Source organism: Camponotus vicinus, unplaced genomic scaffold, assembly GCF_025532165.1.
Source record: "Camponotus vicinus isolate PSW18456_S1 unplaced genomic scaffold, iyCamVici1.0 SCAF_8, whole genome shotgun sequence".
In the NCBI taxonomy this organism is placed as follows: domain Eukaryota; kingdom Metazoa; phylum Arthropoda; class Insecta; order Hymenoptera; family Formicidae; genus Camponotus; species Camponotus vicinus.
This window is the reverse complement of record NW_028141980.1, coordinates 15,150,084-15,175,714: the sequence shown is the minus strand read 5'-3', so window position 1 is coordinate 15,175,714 and position 25,631 is coordinate 15,150,084. Positions and strand designations below refer to the sequence as shown.

At 33.7% G+C, this 25,631-nt stretch overlaps 4 protein-coding genes across 11 annotated transcripts; 2 read left to right on the top strand and 2 right to left on the bottom strand.

The window, feature by feature from the left end:
• Positions 1-160: 160 nt before the first annotated feature.
• Positions 161-3,127, top strand: Dctn2-p50 (dynactin subunit 2). The gene is made up of 9 exons (XM_083106283.1): positions 161-331; positions 395-466; positions 710-849; positions 927-1,038; positions 1,115-1,269; positions 1,372-1,612; positions 1,678-1,854; positions 1,947-2,049; positions 2,121-3,127. Exons 1-9 carry the CDS (start codon positions 296-298, stop codon positions 2,297-2,299), a joined length of 1,215 nt encoding a protein of 404 aa, XP_082962409.1. The 5' UTR covers positions 161-295; the 3' UTR covers positions 2,300-3,127.
• On the bottom strand, positions 2,710-4,167 carry Rpl27 (ribosomal protein L27). The gene is made up of 4 exons (XM_083106286.1): positions 4,029-4,167; positions 3,258-3,490; positions 2,986-3,122; positions 2,710-2,864 (listed from the first exon to the last, which is right to left on the bottom strand). Exons 2-4 carry the CDS (start codon positions 3,474-3,476, stop codon positions 2,816-2,818), a joined length of 405 nt encoding a protein of 134 aa, XP_082962412.1. The 5' UTR covers positions 3,477-3,490; positions 4,029-4,167; the 3' UTR covers positions 2,710-2,815.
• A 1,009-nt stretch (positions 4,168-5,176) lies between these two features.
• Ia-2 (tyrosine phosphatase IA-2) lies at positions 5,177-21,817 on the top strand. Of its 7 annotated transcripts, none has more exons than XM_083106279.1 (20): positions 5,177-5,313; positions 5,721-5,906; positions 6,370-6,554; positions 7,950-8,051; positions 12,496-12,549; positions 12,795-12,855; positions 13,144-13,275; positions 13,657-13,738; positions 13,945-14,045; positions 14,464-15,125; positions 15,207-15,365; positions 15,560-15,600; positions 15,670-15,834; positions 15,951-16,077; positions 16,199-16,266; positions 16,368-16,751; positions 16,836-17,057; positions 18,094-18,458; positions 18,700-18,753; positions 18,834-21,817. In XM_083106279.1, exons 4-20 carry the CDS (start codon positions 7,958-7,960, stop codon positions 19,099-19,101), a joined length of 3,039 nt encoding a protein of 1,012 aa, XP_082962405.1. In that variant the 5' UTR covers positions 5,177-5,313; positions 5,721-5,906; positions 6,370-6,554; positions 7,950-7,957; the 3' UTR covers positions 19,102-21,817. The 7 variants fall into 7 exon arrangements, 6 of the variants coding, with proteins under 6 accessions (XP_082962405.1, XP_082962406.1, XP_082962404.1 ...); XM_083106280.1 differs by having other exon boundaries at positions 5,200-5,309; XM_083106278.1 differs by having other exon boundaries at positions 5,213-5,542.
• A 136-nt stretch (positions 21,818-21,953) lies between these two features.
• On the bottom strand, positions 21,954-25,449 carry LOC145975640 (uncharacterized). 2 transcript variants are annotated; one of them, XM_083106261.1, is made up of 6 exons: positions 25,140-25,449; positions 24,046-24,097; positions 22,687-23,928; positions 22,521-22,617; positions 22,334-22,433; positions 21,954-22,257 (listed from the first exon to the last, which is right to left on the bottom strand). In XM_083106261.1, the coding sequence occupies exons 1-6, from the start codon at positions 25,243-25,245 to the stop codon at positions 22,196-22,198; spliced, it is 1,659 nt and encodes a 552-aa protein (XP_082962387.1). In that variant the 5' UTR covers positions 25,246-25,449; the 3' UTR covers positions 21,954-22,195. The 2 variants fall into 2 exon arrangements, with proteins under 2 accessions (XP_082962387.1, XP_082962388.1); XM_083106262.1 differs by lacking the exon at positions 25,140-25,449 and adding an exon at positions 24,333-24,449.
• Positions 25,450-25,631: the final 182 nt, after the last annotated feature.

The window sequence follows — 25,631 nt, the reverse complement described above, 5'->3', positions numbered from 1 at the left end:
TTTCTATTGACCAATCAAGACAAAAGGAGCAAAGAATTTTTGTCCTGATTGGTCGATGCAATTCAAGACAATTTTTGCTTGCTAGTTTCCCCAATTGCCGGAGATGGCGACGTTATTGTTGCATCTTTTTGAAATTAATAACCTTTCTGATTTAAGATTATTCCAAGGTCTGTCTTAATCAGTGTGAATTGTGAATCAGTGTTGATTTCGATCATCGTTGTCAGACAATATTTTACGGTTTGATAACGTTTCACAATATTTTGGTGCAATTTGCGAGATAATCGCACAGTAAGAAATGGCAGATCCTAAATACGCCGATTTACCTGGAATTGTGAGTATTTTTCATGTTCTTGTTTGCTTATCTTATTTTAATATCATATTATATCATATTTAGGCATACGATCAGCTTGATGTCTACGAAACGAGCGATTTGCCAGAATCAGAGCAAATGCGAATGTACTGTGAGGTAAGCTATATATATATATATATATATATATATATATATATATATATATATATATATATATATATATATATATATATATATATATATATATATATATATATATATATATATATATATATATATATATATATATATATATATATATATATATATATATATATATATATATATATATATATATATATATATATATATATATAATGTGTAATACTCAATCTGTTAATTAATAATTAATTTATTCAGGATGAACCTGACAGCTCTTGTGTTGAACAATTACACATCAGTGCTAAAGAAGCATTCAATAAATTTAAGGGTAAACAAATTGTTGGAAAACCTGTTGATTTCTCAGATCGTTTGTCTAACAAACCGAGGACAGGATACAAGCAAGTTTTAATTAATTAAATTATTTTAATTTAATGAAATTTCATATATAGGATAATATATAAGAGAGTATTTTCAGATTTGGAGATTGGGAACTTGTCAGTGAAGGTGAAAAAGAAACTCCTCTTCAAAAATACCAACGATTACAATGTGAAATTAAGGAATTATATGAAGAAGTGAACGAGTTGAAGGTATATTGTTATAACATTATAAGATATGTTAAAATTGTTTTGTTGAATAATATATATATACTGGTAATATGTTCAGGAAAACTCAAAGGACGAAGTGGAAATCAAATCTGCAAGCGAAATTATTTCTCAGGCACAGCAGTTAGAAAAACAGTTGATCTCTCTAAAACTGGAAGATTGTCTAGGGCCTGATGTTGTTGCAAGTTTATCAGATCCACAAGGCACAATGTTTAAGTATGATGTTTAAAAATTATATTATATATATATGTATGTATATATAAATTATGCTCTATTATATATACATTTTCTTAACTAATACATATATTAATATTCCAGACAATTGATATCACAAATAGAATTATTTAAGCAAGCCAATATGCCTCCATCTAAATTATCATCAGAAGATAAGAAGACAGATGAATCAGTTGAATCTGGTGTCCTTAAATATCAAATGATGTATTTCCCGGAAAAAGCAAGAATGCAGGAAGCTGCTAGGATCGCACAGCTCGAACAGAGACTTTGCTGCTTAGAAAATCTTATAGGGACAAGTAATGATAAACTTTCTAAATTCTCACAGGTAAGGTCACTTCTTAGGCATACAAGAATTTCAAATAGACTTATGAAAGCTTCTCTTCTTCACAGAATCTCAAGTGTGAGGGTATAATGGAAGCTGTACAACAATTAGAAGCAAAAACTTCATTGTTAGATGTTAATCAATTGGATACCATTGAAACAAGATTAGGCACTTTAATTTACCGAATGGATAGCATTGCGCAGAAAAAAGCGGCAATGGAACAAGATTCAGAGCAAGAACAGAAGGTAACATATGAATATATTATGAATACTTAAATAAATATTACAATATCATATTTTGCACAATATAATGTCTTTTGTGTGAATTCTTCTCATAGATCTCAGAGATGTATGAAATCATGAAAAAAACAGATGCTATATCACAAATATTACCACAAACAGTAGAAAGGCTATTGACATTGAGTGATATTCATCAACAAGGTAAAATTATTTTAATGTATAAATGTGTGCATACACAAAGAATATATTCTAAAAAAAATATTGCATTCCAGCTGCTGCCTTCAGTAAATCTTTAATAAGATTAGAAGAATTGCAAGCAGAAATCTCATCAGGATTGGACAGTAACAAATCTCTATTGAAAGGAGTACAAGAAAGTTTTGCTTCTAATATGGAAGTTATAAAGAGTAATATAGCATTGCTTGATGAACGTATTAAAAAGCTTAAAAAGTAATTAAAATAGAAATATTAAATTTATTTACAAAAGTATCACTATATTGATATTTTTTAAGATTACTTTATTTGGAGCATTTATACTCCCATTATGTTGATATTGTTTAATGTAATTTATAGTAATTTATAAATTCTATTTGTTCTTTATATATGCATACAATTATTTTGTCTTTCTTACACATTTTGCAAGCATGGCATCTGATTGCTAAAATAATGAGCCTACTAAAATCGTTTATAATACACAAATAAAAAGTACATAACTTCATATGTAAAGCATGCAAACTAAAATAAATTGAAAGCAGTAAGAAAAGTTGTTTATTATTATATATTTTATATGTATGATTTGGATGTTAATTAATTATTAAATAATATATCAAGCTAACTAAATTAAAAGGCAAATAAAGTAAATGATAAAAATATAAAGGTTTGATATATTCTTTACATAGGATTATGTATGTGATGGAAAAAATTGTGTTCACTTTTTTTATTTGTATATCAGGCTTTTATTTAGAAATAATTAGAATCTTAACTTTTGGAAGAACCATTTGTTCTTGCCATTTTTATACCTGGAAATAATGGATAAATTTATATAATTAATTATTTATGGTTAAATTGAGCGATATTCAATTTATATTACCAATTATGAATATAGATTTTGCAGTGACTATGGTATATTGAATTACATACCTCTCCTCAAATTTGACACGTGTCTGGAAACGAACTTTCTTGCGCTTCATTGGGTCCTTAAGATCTTTAGGAGCTACTTTATCCAATTGTAAATCTACCGTGTATCTCGTTGGCATTAAATGGTTGTAATTTAGAATCTAAATTATAGAAAATTATATGAAATTATAACAGTCATATAGACATATAAAAAAGATTTGGAAACTTTAAAAAATCCATACATACAACTAAGAGTACATAATAAAAAATTTATACAATAAAAAAAAATTATTTACCTTAACAAAAGGCTTGATTTTAGAGCGTTTATGCAACTTTCCCTTTCCCATTCTTTTGTGGACCTTGCGTGGATACCGGTCGATGCCTGCAACCATAGCATGTCCATACTGTTTTTCTGCTGTTCCATCATCATAGTTGCGCATGACAATGGCTTTTCTTCCCGCGTACCGGCCGCTGAGGACCAGCACAACTTTTCCAGTCTTCATAATCTTCACCATTTTGACGATGTGAACTGAAAAAAAAAAATAAAGGATGTAAATAATCGCAGAAAAAAGGGATTCTAAACATAAACTATATATACGTAATCACTTTCTCTGTACAATCTAATAAGCATAGAGTATTATTTCTCTTTCTTTCTAAGAAAAAATGCTATCAAAATATTCTTGTTAACAATGTAAACATTCTGGATTCGAACGCTAATACATGATCACTCATACTACAGATAAAAAATCTGTAGTTGTAAGAAAAAAAAAGCGAAAAATGTTACACTATTCTGGTGGTAATGTTACGAAAATTAACATATTAATCAAAAAAGATTGATAAAAACTGTTCGCTCGGTTCTATTTAAAATGTGACATTCGTGGTTAGAGTTAACCTCGCGGTTCTATTCGCCGATAAATGTTTCCGAAAGACCCGATAAATCAAATATTAGCACACGAGCAGAGATCGCGTTGCTCGCTGATTAAAGATGCAACGCGAATGTCGCGGTAAAAATTCCGGATTTACGATGTCTAAAGATTTAATTTACGACATAAATGAGAATCACGCACCTCACAAGTCGTCGTACCGCATAAAAGGAAGTTAACCCTACTACCCTTTTGCGCGATATCTTTACGAGTTTCGATCGACAGATGTCGCACTGTTGCACATCCGGTAATCTCGACGTGCGAGATCCTCGAAGAGTAGAATTTTAATTTTATTATTAGAATTTTAATCACAAATTTGCTTTTGATATGACAGTATGTGAGATTGGATTTAATCGGTTCTAATTCAAATTGTAAGAGAAGAAGAAGTTTTCGAAACATCCAAGAAAGGTAACATATCTTTAGATGTGTGACGATTAAATTTAATAAATTATAAGAAAAATATAATACTTTTTTTATTTTATTTTTTAATTCTGTTAATGGTGACATATATCTTGCATTCTTTTAAACGATAAATTACATGTAATATATATTACTCGCGCATAATGTACGTCTAAGAACGAATGCAAGGGATGCTTTGAAAAATATTACAATTTTAAGGACTACTTCGATCAAATTCTAATTAACTCGATCAATAATTAATTCAACTGAGGTAGAATTGCTTGCAGCAAAAATTTCTAATTGTATTATTCATCATTTCTGTCTCCCTCCCTCTTTCCTTCTCTCTCTCTCTCTCTCTCTCTCTCTCTCTCTCTCTCTCTCTCTATCTATCTTCCTCTTTTTCTCTAATTTTATTTTACACGTATTGAAAAATAAAAAAAAAATAAACTTTTTCACATACATATATTTATATATCAGTATAATATTGCAAATATTATTAATAAGTTAATTGAAGTTTTACTTATGCTAATTATTCGAGGTAAAAAATTCTCCGTATACTAACGCCCTCTCGTTAAATATTGCGCGACTAGAAAATTATTTTTCGGGAATTCTAGATAAATTTTCACAGCTACGTAATGCATGGCCTATGTTCCAAAATTCACTGCCAGCGCTGAAAATATATAATATACGTAACGTGAACTATAGATTTTCAGCGCTGGCAGTGAATTTTGGAACACGCCCATGATATACGGAGAAATGAACCAATCACATGTAGAGTAAGGCCATATTGTTGCCTCTTTTGCACTATGGGCGCTCGCGATTGGTTGACATTTGTGCATTATGCGAGTTTATATCTAGATAGCTTATAATTCTCGCTTTATCATAAAATTACTTCCAACTTCGATAAAATTTTGATTTTCCTCGAACCTGTATCCTGTTATTCGTTAAGCAATTTTTTTCTTTGACTTGATTACAATCTATCCTTCTATAAGTTTTGAATTTTTTTTTAACAGCTTGTATACACACGTATGTATGTACATATCTTCGTTAAGGTTATATATCGCAAGAATACATCCATTGCACTTTTCTGGTAACTGACCCCAAATGTCAATTCAAATGTCAATTGTGCATAAATTCGAATCCGCGACGAGAGCATTCTCGCCATTTAACGGTCACTCCGTTCATCTTCGAAACTCAACATTCATCGAAATTTATTATAAAGGCCGAAAAAGCGAAAAGAAGATGTAAAAGAAAGAAAAGTACACGTATAAAAATAAATTGCGAGGCGTACACGTAAGATAATTATATGATGTAAGCGTAAAAAAAGGCGAAATATGTCCTTGTCCAACAAGACACGAAGAGATGATTTTTGCGATAATTCATTTTGTTATTCTTCATTATTGCGTTCCCGATTAATGACTGCTATCCCTCTTTCAGCTTCCATTACGAACGGTATAAATCTTTCTTCCTCGCTTTTCTCGGGAAGCGTGGGAGAACCGCATTTGCCTCGCGCCTTCGGCTCGCCCGCAACAAGTGTTCACTAATCGATAACATGCTCTGCGAGACCCTTTCAACGACGCCACGAGTTCCACAGGAGTTCATTCGTATTTCACATTTCTCATGGTATAACTTTTATTCCTTTTTTCTATTTTAAAAAAAATTTATACTAAAAAGAAAAAGAAATTATATAAACGATAAAGCGAAATTTTATTTTTTCGAAGCAACCTCGTCGACCGGTTGCTGCTCTTTAGATTTTTCTCTTTCTTTCTAAGATAATTAATCGCTTTATTAAGGACATATATTGTTAGATAGAATTTTTATCTATCTGTCAATTTTCAAGCGACGCGATGATTTATTCCCTTAGACGCTCCTCTTTATTGTCGTCGACGACAGTACGTGTGTGCGCCTTTTCTCTTTCTCTTTCTTCCTCCCACGCTCCCTCCTTCTATCTCTCTCCCCCTATCGTTCTGCGTCTTTGTTGGCCCGCTGCCGGCACAATCGATTTCAAAATACGACGACGCACGGCTTGCGCGCCGTCGCCTGTTGTACCTTCCTCCACCTCTTTCTCATCGTCCTACCTTTTCAGTCAGTGCCATCGCTGCGGCGGAACCGGCGGCCGTCCACGGGAACATGGTCCAGGAGGTTTTCGCAGCTAGCACCGCCGAGTGGTGATCGCCAACTCTCTCGCGAAGCGGAACAAAATTGTGTTTTTCGTGGCGGCGTGCACGATGTGCCGCAGGGTGTGAAGAGACCGTGTTACGTCACGCCCAGGTGAGGACGAATCCACGTTTACACCCAGCAGTTTCACCCTGCACAATTCCCTCCTTTAATGTCTTTTGAAGGGAAAAAATTCGCGGTAAAGGTATGCGATGTAAATTCCAAAATTCCAAAAGAGCCTCTTCATAATTGTTTTCTAACAGCAGATATACGTGTTCTAGATTTCTTTGCGCTAGATTCTTTTCTTTTTTTTAAGGGTAAATTATAAAGATTGTGTAGTTAAAGGGGCTGTATCAAGATACACGAGAACATCTCTCCTTTGCCGGCGTTATAATTGCACGCTATCATATTTACATTGAATGTTAACTGAGGGGATGTTAACATCGCAGGAATTTATATGAAATCGTATTTGGATACTTAATATGAATAATAAAAATCGTTATCGCGTGTGTCTCGCTTCCGATAATATCCGAGAATAATGTAAGAGCCAGAAAGCTAAAACCGGATGGCGGCGCGCAGGTTTCCCAAGGGGATGCTAATTTGTCTTTGGAGGAGGGTGAATGTGACTACAACCTGATGCTTCGAGATATATATAAATATAGAATTATATGTAATCGCGGAAAGAGGATGCTTTTGAAGATAAAAAAATAAATGGTAGAACGGAAGGCATCTGGAAACGGAAATCAAAGGACAGGATTCTCTCGTCGAAAAAATAGTAAAAATAAAAAATATTTTTCTTATTTCTGTCTTTTATACAATTTATATTGAAGAAAATCTATTAAACGGTTTCTTTTTTTTTTGTTTACCAGAAAGCGATTCAGATTCACATTCAGAGTAGCATTTTTTATTGTCAGTCAGTTTGCTGAAAGCAATGTAGATTATGCCGTGTGCGTTGACTTTTGTTAGATTCGTATTCGATCGAGTGCGGGCGATGCACTCCAGGGCGATGCACCTAGAAAAGCTACTTACACTAGCCTTCTAGAAACTATGTTGCTACACAAGTCCGAGTGTACTTCCATAAACAGTTCATGAACTAAGATCTTGACACGAGAATAGAAATTTATGTGCCTTTAAGGCTTATGTAAAATATTTTACATAGAAATACATTTATGTATCTTTAAGCTCATGTAAAATATTTTACATAAGTCTTAAAGGCACATAAATGTATTTTTATTCTCGTCAAGATCTTAGTTCATGAACTGTTTATGGAAATATTTTATATATTCTCAATGATTTTTTAATCATCAGAAACTATAATAATTTAAAATTGTTAAAACTCACAAAAAACAGAAATAATCCACAATGTTTCCGCGTCGCTTATTCACTAGGATGCCGATTACATTTGCCTTATTTTTTGAGTAAAAGAGAGAGTAAAGTGAGATAAAATTATTCTATTAAAGATGCTTGAAAGAACGAACGGAATGACGTAAAGTGGATTCACAATTGCAGGAACATCTATGGGCCGTAAACGGTGGTGGCGAGGAGGTCTGGTGGAGCTCTTGGTGCTCTGTGTCCTCTATCACGTCGTCATTCTCGCTGATGGCAATGTTGGTGAGCACTGAATATTATTATTCGAACGAGCGAGAAGATAATGGCGTTCGTCTCCAGAGAGTATACTCACCCTCGACGCGAAAGTTCGTAATCTGAATAAAGTAACGTGGCTATTATTTTCCATGCAGAATATTTTACGAAAAAAGAGACCAGTATCAGAAATATCTTTTCCGATAAAACTTATTTTCGTTCGAAGAAAATCTTGAATCGTCATTTTTATCTATTTTTTAATTCCAAATGAATTTGCATTTTAATTTCAAATAATTGGAAAATTAAGTTTCTTTCTATTACGTCTTCTAGAATCTCTCAAAGAATGTTCGCCTCTTTTAAATTAATAAAGAGATGAACTTTAAATCTCTTTATATATATAAAAAGATAAACGAGAGGGTTTTTAAAGAGATAGGAGATATAACATAGTTTTATGGTGAAGCGTTCTATTCGATACTCGCACTGTAAACCATCGTTAAATTGCACTCTGCGCAATCAAGCAGAAACCCTTTGTGCGTGAACGTTAAACACGAAGATGACAAAGGATGAGAGATATATTACGTAGATATAACGACAAGACATTGAGAGAGAATGGACGAAGTCCACAGTAAACTCAATTAATGAAATAATTTTATACCACTGTTTTTAAATTATACAGATCATTTAACATCGCAGCAAAAAATTGAACAGCTCTTAAAAGATTCATAAGATAAATTTCCTTTTAATTTACATTCTAAAATAAAATTCAAAATCTCTATAAAATTTTTGAGCCTTGATATAAATCTTGGAGAGCCTCTTTATAAATCGCCTTAAAATAAATCCGAAGTATATTTCTTGTAATTCAATTAACATCCTCTCTCGGTGCTTCTCTGTAAAAATAAATCTTATCTCTTCAATCAATATTTTTCTTAACGATAAAGCGATGTAAGTATTCAACTTGAAGTATTAACATCGATCGCGCGGTAATGGTTGACGCCCCATTAGGTTGTCGCGTGATATTATACTTCTTTAAGTGCTGTTTAGTCATACATTTGTGCAAAAGTACACTTATTGATTAACAACACATCGGGAGAAAGTATGCGAGCGAATTACTTTTTATTAGCCGCAAAGGATATTGTTTACATTTCACAAGAATGCGACTGTAAGGTGCAATGATCAATTAAATTTACATGTAAAAGTTACACAATGCTGCGTAATAGAATAGGAGAATTTAATTAATTAGTAATTAATTAATTAATTAGCTAAACGATGTAGGTAGAACCTGAAAATTCGAAGGGTATCTATTGTGTAGCTAACGATGTGGGTGGAACCAGAAAAGATTCGAAGGGTGTCTATTGTGTATTAAAATATTTGTCGATTAATTTTAATCTGTACTATATGTTTGTGTTTCTCTTTAAAGTAATAGAAATGTAATAGGTCTAAGTAAATGTAATAGCTAAAGTAATAGAAATGTAATAGCTCTAACTACAAAGAAAGAAAGTAGGCACTAATTGACATTGGTGCACGACATCAAAGTTTTGCGAATAAATTTCTAGCTCACCATATCGACTTCTGGATGACGTCAACACAAAGAAACTTTCTGTTATCGTTCGCGGTGCACTTTTATGAGAAACCGGGATTAGGGTCGTCGATCCTTATCGATCATTCCCGTTATCGTTCTCGTCATCGTGATGCTCTTCATCGTGATGTGTAGCTTATGCGAATTCACTCGCGTATTTTATAACTCTCTTCTCTACGTCGACATGAAAGCTTGTTCAGAAGATTATTGGAACAAAGTTGATATCGTAAAACGCGTTTCTACAATAGGTATCTACCACTTATAATAACTAAGGGAGATAAATTGCGTTCTCTCACGATTATATCACTTAGTTTTCCCTATACATATATCACTTGCTTTGTTTTCATATCAAAGTATCGATCATTTTAGAGCATTTGTAAACACAATCGAGAAGCGAGGAATGCTTTCTCGAAGAGAAATCGAGATCTGTAATTAGACAAAAAATTCAAAAAAAATAAAAAAAAATATTAATAGGAGCTAATTGCATGTGGTAATGAGATAATAAAGTTCTATTGGGAGAGAGAGAAAGAGAAATATTTAGAATTGCATCTGACTGACATAGTAATATTAAATAAAATATCTATAATATATCTATAAAGCAAATTTTTCTCTTCTTTGAATTTTTGAAATAATCGATTCTTTTTTATGTTTCAGTTTTGAATTAAGAAAACTCTAAATAATAACGAGAGGATATTGTATAAAATCTGAAAAGTTCTAAGATAATCCTCCTCATCACTCATGAAATTAGGCAATATTTTGTCGTCTAAAAATCAAGAGGGTCTCTCTCTCTTTCTCTCTCTCTCGCTTTGTCTCTCTCTTTCACTTTGTTACACATTCATATATATATATATATATATAGAAGTGTTCGATTTTCGCCCACGATACAACTCGACAGTTATCGAGCGTTCATCCCACGCAGCCACCGCCTTCGCGAACTTCCAGATATCTCTATCGCGCGCGCGTAACGTCGTCCCTCTTCCTCTATCTCCCTCTTCCTCTCTCTCTCTCTCTCTCTCTCTCTCTCTCTCTCTCTCTCTCCCCCCCCCTCTCTTTCCCTATCACGCGCGCGCGCGTGCTTGTGCAGATATATAACGCGACCCTTTGCTTATCTATCTCCCCCTCGTACCCCTTTCGTCTCGTTTAACTCCTGCCACTTCATGCAATCCCTTTGCCGTTGCCGCGGGAAGTACACACATCACATGTACCTCGGTACTCATCGTTCCTACATTTCAATTTTCCTCTATTCGTATGTATGTGTGTGTATGTAAAATGCATATATATATCCGTGATTTACCTGCTCGATCGAGCCACCTCCACATATTTAATTCTTAGGCGAAGATATTTTCTCTACATAACAGAATGCCGATTTCATTCAGAATTGAGGGTAGATATTACATATGAAATACAATAATCCGAAGAGATTATCCTCGATGATAAGAGATTATACTTTCATGTGAGCTATATATAGCTCAGCCATCATAATACTCGTATTAATTACAGTTGATTCTATTAATCATTTCCTTGATAAATACAGAAACGTTGATCTTCCCACAGTAACATGCAAATATATAGAGATATTATATAATAAATGAAATTGTGTATAAATTTTTAATGTTACATATTCTTTCTCAAATGATTGTACATATTGTTTAGATTTTTTTCTGCAGCTCGTCACGAATGTTTAAATAGATTTTATTCAACTTTGGCTCTCTCTCTTTGTTGACAGAGATTTACTTTGTTGCATGTGTTTTGTATTTTATTTCATTCTATCCTTTAATCACATAATAGATTTTCATGTCTCTCTTGTATATTCAAGAGAGATTTATTCTTCATCCTAATAGACAAATATATATATATACATATATATGAGTAACATTTTTCTTCCATATTCTTGATATATTTTTCTCTTTTATTTATTTCAATGCAGCTATAACTCATGATTTACTACATATTAAAAATGCAGTCACAACATATCAAAAGGATGCGTTCACTTGTAGTGATGTTCATTAATTGTATTCCACATATTTCCGCGCTCTGAGCTGTGTATGCACAAGCACGTGCGTGCCCTATTAATCACACACGATCACCTACAACCGCCCTTCCATCCTTTAATCTTTTATACGCGTCGAATATCATCAATCCTCTCGCAAGCTCTCACGAGAATACGATTTCGATAGAAATCGAATGCATAATAAAAAACGCTTACGCAGATAAAAAATTTATTTTCCAAAACAAGATAAAACGATCTTTTAATTGTGTGTTTCGGATTACAATCGAGATGAGATTGAATGATGGATTAAATTATTAAGCGATACAAGAGAATGATTAAAAATCACAAAGAGAGGAAGAAGGTCAAATGAAAGAGCTCGAGTTTTTTTGTTCTTTTTTTTAGATGGTTAAATGTCGAGATTTTTACATAAATTTTCAATGGAAATGTGGCTTATCCACAGGCAGATCAAGTAATCGCGCGCCTTTATAGGACGAAGCTATTATTAGAAAAGCTCCATTCTTTCCGAATTTATCCACGATATTAAATGTAATGCTGCTATTTCGGGCGGATTATAATCAAACTTTCTCTGTGTAGACATTTTCTCAGCGTGACGCTATTTTTATTCTTTAATAATGTGTTTCGTGAGTTATGTGATACGATATGGTGAGGACCTAGTCGATTGTATCGCGAGCCCTTAAACAGGACTAGAATCAGATTACACACCTATGTTGAAATATTCGCACAATTTAGTGGCGTGTGACGTAGATGTTTGGAATTGTATGAATGCGAAAAAATTAATTAAATGTTACACTTCGAAGCTAAAATTTCTCTCTCTCTCTCTCTCTCTTTCTCTTTCTCCCTCTCATTATAAATAATTTCTCTTAGTTATAATCGTTTTGTGATTCCAGGATGCTTATTTAGCGAGAACATATGCGACCCTGAGGCGGAAAAGTGCTTTGACGGTAATAGCTTTGTGTGATTAATTAATAAATTAATAACAAAACGAGAAATTCTCTTTCAATCTCGGTCTCTTTTTTGTCTTACGATATACAGAATCAAAAAATGATTCAAAATATATTTTGCGTAAATAAAGTTTAACAGATAAATTAATTATTAACAAAATCATGAATGATATTAATATAGAATAATCAGTAGCATTTTTATTTTACATTCACGATTTGCTTCATTATTAATATCATTTTTTCAGATCTTGCGTTTGGCAAATGTATACCTCGGTACACGAATTTAGAAAACGATGATTTATATCGGTAAGTTCTGTATGATAAAAATTATATTCTAAAATTGAAATGTATTTTTATAACATCTATTAATTATTCGCATCAGAAGCTGTCTCTTTCTCTCAAATGTTAATCCGATATACATGAATGCAATACACGTGAATTAAATTCTCATTCTGATCGATTAACTTTTCGCCGGGTCATCAAATTGTCTGTTATTACGTCTTTATCGTCTTTATTATCACGTAATCCATATTTTAGTGCGATCGATACTTATAAAATCAACGTATAACACTCTCTGTTCTCTATATCACGTAGATATAATCTCGATAAAGGTGAATTGGAGCTATTAAGACTGCAACTAGAGAAACTGGAATCCGACGGGTACAAGTGGAAGCATCCCTTTACACAATGTATTATGCAAACGTCGCTATATAATCTCCGGCATGGGTACGTCACCCTTTGTTGGAACTAGTAGTCGTGATAAATGATTGTGCTGACGAATTAAAATTCGTTGACGTGCACGCAAATTAATACACGTGACTCTTTGTAATTTGAACTGAGTAGCAAATTTTAAAAATGTTATTCTTTTCCCATCGTATAAAATTTTTTATCTATTATTTTTATATTATCTTCAAAATGTGGTGAATATATTAACTCATGCTAATTTAATTAATTTTGTTTAAATATTCCAAGAGATTATTGTAAGAAACTTGTATGCGATGAATAAAGAACAGCATCATTTTCGTGAAAAAATTTATGAAAAATAGCTTGCAAATTGTATCAACACAAGCATCGTTTAATGAAATTCAATCCGTTGAAACTTTTCAGACGAGACGATCCCCCCGATAAACGTCTCTGTGAATACCTAAAAGAATCGAGTTTCGATGAACAAGATGGACTTATTGACAAGGTCAGCATAAATCATAATCCAGTTACAAGTAGTTTTCGTTTACATCGATTATGTGTACTTACATGTTCCTGCTCGTGCGCGAAAGATAATTTCTCCTATTAATGCCATCGATTCTCTAATCGTGATTATCTCTATCAAAAAATATCCTACTTTCCACAATGTAATATCGCTTCGATAGTTAACCGCCATCGATTTCCTTTTCCCAGGTAATTCCAGCGGTCGCCATACTAAGAATATCCACGGACAATGAAAATCCTGAGAGTAATTTAGCCGATGTTCTATATCGCTCCACAGACATCGAGAACAAGTATGTTTCATTTTGATCGAAGAAACATTGATAATAAATAGTAGATTCCAAGTTTCTCTAATTTTATCGTAAAAGCGCGCACACAATTTCTTAATTAAATTCACATTTCTCCCCTTACAGACAGCGCATCTATTTAATCAATATTTTTTACTTTATTTTCTACTGTGTTTGCGAATATATGCAAGTCCGAAAACAAAATTAAATAAAACAAGAAATATAAAAGATTAAATAAAAGATGTGAATCATTATTGCTGAATGTATATTTGTATGTTTATTATAATTCATTGAAAATGAAATAAAAACAAATTTATTAAATATGTCGGATAAGGAATCTCTCTGATGTATATATTTACATATACATATATTATATATATTTATGAATTCAATTATTTTATCTTATCTTATTATTTATATCAAGCAGATCGCCGACTTTTTATGGCGAACAAGAATTATTGCCGTACAATTGGAAATCCATCGGACCTTACAGATCTGAATATAAGAACTGGTATACCGATAAAAACGAACGGAATTCGGTCAATGACGAAGAATATGAGTACAGAAAATACTCATCGAATGACGTAGACGAGCGATTGTATCCGCGCAGGATGCGTCGCTACAGCTTCGTCGATGGATATAGAAATGATGCTATTGAACCACTCGAGGATCTGGAAGACGAAAAACTGCCTGAAGAGAATGACGACAAAAACTTTTATAACAGGCAGTTCTTATCTGCCGACGAGTTTGAATTTTTGCCAAACGAAAAATCGTCGGATTATACGTTGCTAGAACCTTCCTCCGATGACGAGAGAAATGAAAGAGAATACGAAAGAGTCTTTTCCAGGAAATATAAGCATCGGAAGAAACCACCGCACCTTGAATTCCTCGATTCCGATGCATCGACGGGACTGGATAATGAAAAGAGGACAGCGATCGGACGCGATGAGGTTGATTACGAGGATGGCGGAACTGACGAAAATAATTCGGGAGAGCTCGAAGAATCTGATACTTCTTCGAAATTAAGCGACATGTACACCGAAGGAGGAGTTGTGCGGCCTTTGAGACATAAAACTGACGCGAGTGGTGAGTTTATTATGTTTAATTAAGTTGTCTAGAGAGAGACATTTTAGCTTTTTGCTTAACTGAAATGTATTCGACTTGTAGGGACTTTGTATGATGAGGTGTACGATGACAATGACTTGAACGCATATCTGTGGAGACGAGAATTGGCTGGCTTCAAGCGCAGAGAACGTTTGGATGTTAAGAAACCTGGACCGTTATTTTCGACAAATAATTACGCATTTAAAACCCAATCTCCGCCTAGTAAGTGAACTTAATATTTTTATATATATAAAGAGAGGCTTGTGACCTGTTCTATCACTTTTAAATGATCTTCATTAAATATCTTAAAGATAAACTTGTTGATAAGACGAAGCAAATATATTTCATTCAGATAATTATCTAAATATTTTAATAGCAAAAAACATCTGTTTAAAATCATACATTATATTTTATAGTTTCCCTCGACAATGATTATTCCGCATCGGACAATCAAGATGTAAGTCTAACCGAGCCCGAAACTTCGTCCACGTTAGATTATAGACATTACATCAGTATTGCATTTTAGAATAACGAAATATACGCACCGTTAACAAAAAAAGAACTACGCGGTACGTACAAAGCGAATGAAGACTCATCAAGAACTTATAAAAATGTTGATCTGGATTATGTTTATATCGTATTCGAGCAAGCATTTCACACATGGCTCGAAGGAGGACACGTAGTCGCTAAGGTAAAACAAAATAACATTGTATTAATTCAGAGTTATAAGAGAATATTTAAAAAGAGAGCATAAATAATTATAAATAACGCGTTAAATTAACACGAATCTTATGCGAACTTATCCAGGTCGAAGAACTCTTAGGATTGCCTTCCGGGACTTTGACAGATATACGAGTAGGTCGCGCAGAAGTAACATTCAAGGTCATCCAGAACGACAAAAATTATAATGCTACCGATGTAGCTAATAATATCGGTACGATATTATTTATATACCGTATTTTTTACGAAGATTTTAAAAATATAATACAAAAAATACGACATAAGTGTAAATTTACTTTCATTTGCATCCAATAATAAGACATATCATATTTTAGATACAATACGTGGCAAATTACAAGATGCACTAGGAGTCAGAGTTATTCGAGCGGGTATAGGCAACAAGGTATATTTGTGATAGATTCATTTTCTTTTCGAAAAATAGATCGATCTTCAAATTTCACATGTATGCGATATATGTCATCAACATCACGCGTCTTTCCGCAGGCTAAATTACCGGCTACTCTGGAGGTAGCCAGAGAAAGTGAGATGAACTCTAGTTTGTTCGGTGCGTTGGTGGCCGCTGGCGTCGCAGCCGCGATCGCGGCCGCGGTGGTTACGCTGCTAATCGCACGTCGCCACGCAAAGTGTCGAGCAAAGCTCGCCGGACTGACCACCCCAGACCCGGAGGCGTCCAAAGATTATCAAGACTTGTGCAGGGCGAGGATGCAGGCGAAGCAACCGAGCGAGAAGATAGATTCGCCGCGTATCACTAGTCTATCGCGCGAGAACGAGTCTAATAACCTGCCTTCCAATCGCTCCAGTACGTCCTCTTGGGGCGAGGAGCCTACCCTCTCCAACATGGACATATCTACCGGTCACATGGTTCTTGTAAGTATACAGATTAATTAAGAATGAGAAAGAAGAGAAAGAGGTAGATACATATAAAAAGTCGAAATATAATCGTATTTATAGAGTTATATGGAGGATCATTTGAAGAACAAGGATCGCCTGGATCAGGAATGGGCAGCATTGTGTGCCTACGAAGCCGACCCATCATCCACGGAGATTGCGGAAAGCGAAGCGAACATCCAACAGAATCGTCCCGGCGCGGCACTTCCCTACGATCATTCTCGGGTAGTTCTGAACGATCTTGCGAACGCCAATAATTCCGACTACATAAACGCTTCCACAATCGTAAGTAACTCCTGTGATATTATTTTTTATTCGGTCATTTCTTCATTGTCTCCTATCCTCCTGAAGCTTGCTAAAGTCTTTTCTTTTCTTTTTCGAAACTAAATTTATCGTAATTGTATTTCAAATAATTCGCGAGAGTCCGGAAAATGATAGGAATATAAGTATCGTTGTTCTTTTTTATAATTCTAAAGGCAGCATGTATATAGCAAATGGATTAACGTTATAAAAAAATCAAGTGTAATATTTTACAAATCAGAATTCAGGAGGATGTCATATTATTTCAATACGCGAGAATTTCAATAGGTTTGACTTACAAAAAAAGAGACTTCTGATTATTTCAATATGTGAAAACTGCGAGGTAATTTGTATAAAAATAAAATAAGTAATTTTCGTTTTCACGCGATAACACTCATTGCTGAAATACGTACGACATTCGATTTTCCGGCCGTCGCATCGCAATATATGTAGAAGTCGGTAAGTCACAGTCGAGATGGGCATGTCAAATTGATCGTTTATCGCAAAGTCGCAATTCACGGCGCAATTTGTCAGGCTAATGCTTGCGGTAGACATCTTTTTTTTAATGCATCATAATCGTAACGCAATGAACTCTAGCATGTTTCTTATTGATAAGCAAGCCTTATATATTTTTCAATTGCACAGTTGGCGATGTATGGCCGTATTTATTGTTCACCCGATATATCCCCGTGTCGTAAATGGAAAATCCGAACAACAGAAATGGAAAGCGATGATAAAATGGGAATTTAATTGGAATTGTATCATTCAATCGGCTCTTCTGCTGTGAAAACATACAGGGTGTTGCACAAGTAACCCTGTCTTAAATTGAAACAAAAATAAGATTACAAGACATCGAGTACGAAATTGATCAATTAGATTGATCGAAGTTTTCACGACACAAAATCACATATTAAAAAAAGAATGAATTTTTCGATTAATCTAATATATCGTTTACGATACGAAGTGTTTATCGGATATTGTTCTCGCCGTGATAATAATATCATGATTTGTTTTCTTGCAGACGGATCACGATCCCCGGAATCCGGCTTATATAGCCACGCAAGGGCCGCTACCACAGACCACGGCTGATTTCTGGCAATTGGTTTGGGAACAAGGCAGCGTAGTGATCGTGATGCTGACACGACTCACCGAAGAAGGCCGCGCCATGTGTCACCGTTATTGGCCCGAGGAGGGATCGGAACTCTATCACATCTACGAGGTGCATCTGGTATCGGAGCATTTTTGGTGCGACGATTACCTGGTGCGCTCCTTCTATCTCAAAAATCTACGCACCTGTGAGACACGAACCGTCACGCAATTCCACTTCCTGTCCTGGCCGGAGAACAGTGTACCGTATTCCACGAAGGCTTTGCTAGAATTCCGCAGGTCAGTATCGATCTCGTTATCTATTGTTATTAGAAAAATTTTATTTTATTATTATGCGATTTATTATGTAAATTATGTATTACATATAGGCTATTATATATTATTAAGAATTTATTGTAATTACTAATTTATTAAAAATAACATTGAGGATACAAGAGAGAAAGAGAAAAAAAGAAAATAAAGATAATTTTTATTATAAAGATAATTTTCCTTTTAAAATTATATCTTTTTGTCGTTGTAGGAAAGTTAATAAATCATATCGTGGAAGATCATGTCCGATAGTCGTGCATTGCAGGTGAGTGTAATAATTGTAATTTATGTCCAAAATTAATCTTGTTAGCGATCTGTATATTCTTATATGTGATCCTTCTACAGCGATGGAGCTGGACGAACTGGTACTTACTGCTTGATCGACATGGTCCTAAATCGCATGACAAAGGGAGCGAAGGAGATTGATATCGCCGCCACTCTCGAGCACATTAGGGATCAAAGGCCCGATATGGTTGCTACGAAACAACAATTCGAGTTCGTACTGATGGCAGTGGCGGAGGAGGTACACGCGATTCTCAAGGCTTTGCCGGTACCGCCTAGCGAGAAATCCGCCACGGCAAGCGGTTCCTCACCCGCGAAATCGGAACAGTGAAACTAACGCTGGCAAATCAACCCTAAACAGTATAAAGAAATCTGGACGGTTTCTATTTTATTCTATTGGACTTAGCAAGAATTTCATTGTTTCTTTATACATTTTTTTACGAATAAAATTGAAAAGATTCTATTTTTTTTAAATAATTTTTGAAACTGATACTTTCACGATTCAACACCGATATTGACAAAAAGTCCAGATAGATTAAACAATTATGCCTGCCAGCTATTTTGTACTATTCAGGGTTAAAATCACAATCGAGATGCAAGAGGTAAGAAGTATCTACTATGGCATTTATTTTGATGTGTCACGTGGAAAGCCAAGTACTTTTACTAGCTGTTTACTACGATGTACCCTATTAAGGAGTAAAGACAGAATTCAGTTTCTTTTCGGTTTAGAATTTTCTACACGCCCGGTACTTCCCGATTAATGCACCTCTTCGCGTGTCATTAGTTTTAGAGTGCACTAAAATGTCGCGAGCTTCTTCTTTCGTACTCCGACTACTATGCTTCTCCGAAGCGCGAGAAAAGAATGATAGTCGACTTGAATTCCTAGAGCACAAGAAATATATAAACGTATAACAAAAGTTTGCAGTTTTAAGTTAAGTGCAATGTATACAGAGGAAAGTAAGAGCGAGAGACTTGAAGAAATGCATTTATGTTGAGGCAATCTAAAATGTGATGCATTATTTTTTTTCTTATCACTACTCTGTAAAGGTTATTCTACAATGGCAGTAGCAGTAGGTCGTAGCAGTCGTAAGCGAAATGAACCAAATCCATTTCCTACGGCTATAATGTATGTTCTACGGCGGACGCGCAATCAGAATTAAGAACGCAGAATTCTTCCGTGACTGCGTATGCGCGACCGCCGTAGAACGCACGAAATCCGTAGGAAATGGATTTGGTTCATTTCGCTTACGACTGCTACGACCTACTGCTACTGCCATTGTAGACTGCCCTTAAGATGACCGTTGACACCGTTTTATTATCATCGCGTACATCCCTTTCTGCTCATTCAGATGCGGCCTATTTCAAGGATTAAGTACCTGTAGAGAACAGACAAACAGACAAACGCAGAGACCGACATAGATCGGGATACGGTTTGCCAGAGGCAACGTATAATATATCAACGACTGAACTCTATTACTGTGCGATCGATCGGTGATACAACGGAACATTTTATACTAGTAGAATCTAATCTAGCATTTTGTTTAGCGTTAAACGCGGCCATTTGAAATCGCGGAGCTTTATTCATTTGATATAAAGGATTGCACGCAGTATTAATAATTAAATTTAATGAGATCAAACTAGCTGTATTTAACATTAAATATGCAACATAAATACAGGTCAGGATTTTCATTGTCTGTCGACAAAATGTATTATCTTTTGTAGACAACAGGATTTTCTGTAGAACATCTATAAAACCGAGAAATTGTATCGAGTTTTAATAATTTAAATATATCATATCGACTCAGTATAATCGTGATGAATTGATTTTATTTGTAATCGCGAAATACATTTGCATAACATTCTATTCTTGCGTGTACATATAATTTATTACACTCAATTGAATTGCATTAACGTGCCCTTCGACTAACGTGCTTTAAGATAGCTTTAAAATTTTGGATGAATCTTTTGACCCAGAGAAAGAATCGATAAATAATAATCAACATAAACCAATCAGCTAAGTCAATTGTGTAATACCAAAATATACATACGTGAGCACAAATCTATTTTAATGCAGCAAATCGAAACAATACCAGAAGGTTTTGTTATCGTCTTTATAAAAAAAAAACCTAATATATTCTACATATTTATTTTGTATAGAGACGAATTTTTCTGATTATTCGTCAATATCAAGCTTTGTTATGTCGTAGAGTTATCAAGAACATGTTTAAAATACGTGTGAATGATCGATCGGACAGCCACAAATTATTACATTAATCCGTGCAAGAAGTCCGGATATAATTGTACAATTTAAGTAACATTTTACTTTTCGAAATTGTAAGAAAATTGGCTTGATGTCTTAAAATATTGTGTATGCGCGATTATTTCGCTGAAGAATTATATGTAGCTTAATGAACAATATTAAATGGTGCAGATTATATACGTAAATATATAATCCACGCTTGGGATATCCAGGTGTATTATATCAGGGTTTAGTACTATGTTTAACGATTCGAAACTTGCATTATATTGCAAGACTTTTAACATGATACGATTGTTTTATTGTTTTTCCCGCAAATATATTCTGTACACGTACACACATATCTATTTAATAATGCATCTATTAACTCGCCGAAAACTAGTAATTCTTGAGAAAGTAAGAGAGAGGGGGGACAGTCTATCTTGATTTAAATATCTTTAAACGATGTCGTGAAAGATTGATTGAAGCTGATATCGATTAAGGATTAAAGTTTCGCGAGCGCCTATGAAATTAATTAATAACATTGTATTATTTTTGAGAGGATTTCGGAAGGAGCACTGATGTACCTTGAAACTGTGTCAAACTTCGCTTGATCACTGCAACTAAGTTTGATTAGCCTTCTTTAGTACCGACTCATAAAACAGATTCTATATTTTTATGTAAAGGGATGAATCTATATATTAAAAAAATGAAATAATATAGTTATATATATAAATCTATACTATGTTACCCCCAAAATATAATACTATATACATGTTGTAAAATAATAAATCGATCTATGTTCAAGCCATGACCGCGTTTACACTTCCCTCCATCTCTTAATACGTATATTTTATATCTAATTACAATCATTTTATGATTAATATTTAATTTTCTAAAATTTTACTAAGGAAGGAAATATAACAAAATGCATGTGTATATATATATATATATATATATATTAATTAATAATATAACAATAATGCAATGTGAAACATAATCAAACTTCCTTATTTTAAAATCGACTAAAGTATTCTCTTATATTATGAATTTTTTTTTATTTCCATTCTTTCTCAAGAAACCCATTATCTGATTAATCATATGTAATATGCATTGCTTTGCAATCAATATTCAATGCGCATGTATTTATATTTACAAGTGACTTAATAGAAATTTGAATGATGATATATCAGGTTTTATTTTGCCGATATGTGCTTGATAGTGTCTCAGGAAATTCTGGATCCCAAAATCCTTTAAGAAAAAAAAACAAATCATATACTTTATATAATGTATCACGGAAGTAATAAGAAACACATTAAATGTGTACCTTCTGGTGTATTCGGTCTCTCGTATTTATGTCGATGCCGCGAGCACTGATTCTTTCGCTTCTGCAATTCATCCTTCGATAGCAACAGATTCTTGTAATACTAAAAAATCACATACAGAAATTAATATTTCTTTATAAAGAAAAGTATTTGTTTCTTGTGTACATATTTTAATCATGTTGATATTACTTCTTCACATTCCCAACAATCCCAGCCATTCAGCTTTGCTCTGTCAGCTTTGCATCGCATGTTAATCTGCTCTGAATTCTCCTTTTTTGTTGGCAATCTGCAAATAATATTTTTATTATATAATATGTAAGAAAAACTTATATGTTACCAATTAAATAATATTTACACGTCAAACTTAGCCAATAGTGCTTTTTTCCCAGGTGGCTTGTTCTCTATATCATACAAATTGAAATCATCCGTATCATTTTTGTTTATAGCTAGCTCAGCAGGTAGATAAAAGTTCTCATCTTCATAGATAAAGGCATTTTTCTTTTCAGCAATATTTTGTACTTTTATTATCGATTCATCTTCCTTTTTAATTTGAACATTGGTTTCATTACACATTTTTACTGGTGAAAGATTACTTACATTACTTTTATCTTTCAGTGTATTAACTACAGTATTAGATGTGTTTCCAACCAATAACTTATCATCTTTTATTTCTATAAGAGTATGTTCAGGTGAAGAACATAATGCAAAATCTATGGCATCTATCTTTGGTGCAATGCTAGAAACAGGATTGTGACATTTATATTTACTCGAAGAATTTTTTATTGCAGAAGTTTTTCTCTTGAGTCTTAAACGGTGCGTAATCTTATTGTTAGATGTGATATTTCTTTGTGTAGGGCTAATCTCTATTATATCCTCAAAAGTTTCATTGGTATCTGCTACATTATTTTTCATAATCTTAGAAGTGATATTTTTCTGTGTAGGACTGATCTTTGTTACATCATCAAAAATCTCATTAGTATCTGTGATATTACTTTCTGTAGCTATAAATGCTTTTATTACAGAAATGTCTTCTATAGATTCTTGTTCTATTTTGGGTAATATACTGTCTGGCTTATGTTTCTGTACATTTAGTGATTCTGTCTCTTCGTTACACTTGATTGGATGAAATACAAGTCGAGATTGCTTTAATCTTCTCCCATCCGGCAAAAATGTAGTTTCCACATGCTGTGATGTACTAATCTCTAATTTCTTATTATATTTTGAAGGAACCTTTTTAGAGCCACTATGTATGTTCATGTCTGACATTAAATTATTATATATCGATGCTGCTTTAGGCGAACGTGCGAACTTCTTTACGGAAATACCGCCAATTCTTGGACACTTTCTGGAGAATACTGGGCTCTTTGATGGGCTTTCATTGTCGGTATCTTCACACGAAGATTCTTTCGAACATAGAGAAGAATCAGCTCCAATATTGGATTTAAAATTAACAGAGTCTACATTTAATGTATCTAATTCCAACAATGAAGCATTTTCTTCTTGTGCGATAATGCCATCGTTCAACTGTCTTTGAGGCGTTAATAGTTCGTCTTTTATTTCTGTGCAAGGCTTATCAATCACTTGGAATGAAGAGTGTCTACAAAACATTGATAATTATCTGTGAATTATATTGCAATTTTTTTTATTCGTGAGATTATATAAATAAGATTATATATAAAATTTTATATAAATAAGATTATATATAAAAACTTACACATTGCATTGTTCATATTTCTCTTGCAACTTTATGTATTTTTCCCATAAATCTAAAAAAAGGTGAAAAAAGAATCATTAAACAAATTATTTATATCAACTCTGCATAATTATTTATATCAACTCTGCTAATTCAAATATTTAAATTTTCGCGCGCTTAGTTCTTAGTAACTTTAGCTAGAAAGTGCGGGTGCGGATAATTATTTGAACTAGAGCTGTTTTGTAATTTAGTTCAGATATTTCAAACAATCGACTACAGAGGGCGACAAAATTTAGCGCTATTTTTACACTTAGTTTCTTCCATTATTTCCAGAGGGCGTAAATATCTGTATGAAAGTTTTCCAAAGGGCCTGAGCAGAATGGCTGCCTTATAATTTTAAGACTGTTTTATGCCTTAGGTCTTTGCATAGACCTTACAGATATGGACTGGCAATTGCCTATAGTTTCTGTAGAGAAGCAGTGTCCGGAGGAGGTTAGAGAGAGAAACATACTTTTTAGTACTTCTCTTTCTACAAGTGTCCGGACACTTGTAGAAAGAGAAGTACCAAAAAGTATGTTTCTCTCTCTAACCTCCTCCGGACACAGTCTGATATGTATTGCCAGTCCATATCTGTAAGGTCTATGGGTCTTTGTCTTAGGTAACGCACAATACTGTGTGTTATGTCTCGAGTCTTATGTATACGCGAACGTTTGTAAGAAATAAACGTTCGCGTATACATAAGACTCGAGACATAACACACAGTATTGTGCGTTACCTAAGACAAAGACTTAAGGCATAAAACATAGTCTTAAAATTATAAGGCAGCCATTCTGCTCAGGCCCAAAGTATGTCAAAAAAACGATTTATAACTCAAAAGTTTACAAATTCAACGATTTGAAAAATATGCACGAATTTATATGAGACGTTGCAGAAATAACACACACATATATATATATATATATATATATATATATATATATATATATATAATAATTGCTAATTTTTAAATATTTAATTCGTACTTTCTTTGTCTCTCTGTCTTCCTTTCTCTCTTTTTCTCTCATAATATTTAATTTAAAGAAAACAACAGATTGGAGCATTATGTTTATACTCACTTTGATACTGTTGGAATGCTTCCTGTAAAATTCCCATATAGTTCTCTATCGCTTTTCTGGCAACTTCATCATGTATGAGGCAGTTAAATTGCAGAAATGTTGACATTATCAGAGTACGTTCACGTTTTGGAGCAACAAGTATCTTTCTTAGTTTCTTCAACCAATGTTTGCTAATTAAATCTTTTCGATAAATTATCCGAATAAAATGTACACTTTTGTATCTTCACTAATTTTAATTACGCGATCTTTAGCATTTATTTATTTACATATATCACACGCATCTATGCATTCGATACAATCCGCCATAATAGTTATCGTACAAACATACATGTGACGAAAAAAAAACTCAGGGACGTCTGTCCCAAAAACTCCAAAGGTCCCATGGGGAATTTTAAGAATTAAATATTTTTTAACTATATAGGAATATCTCTCTAACAGAAGTGTATCTAACAATCATAAAAGTATCTATACAGCTCTAATCTCATTAAATTT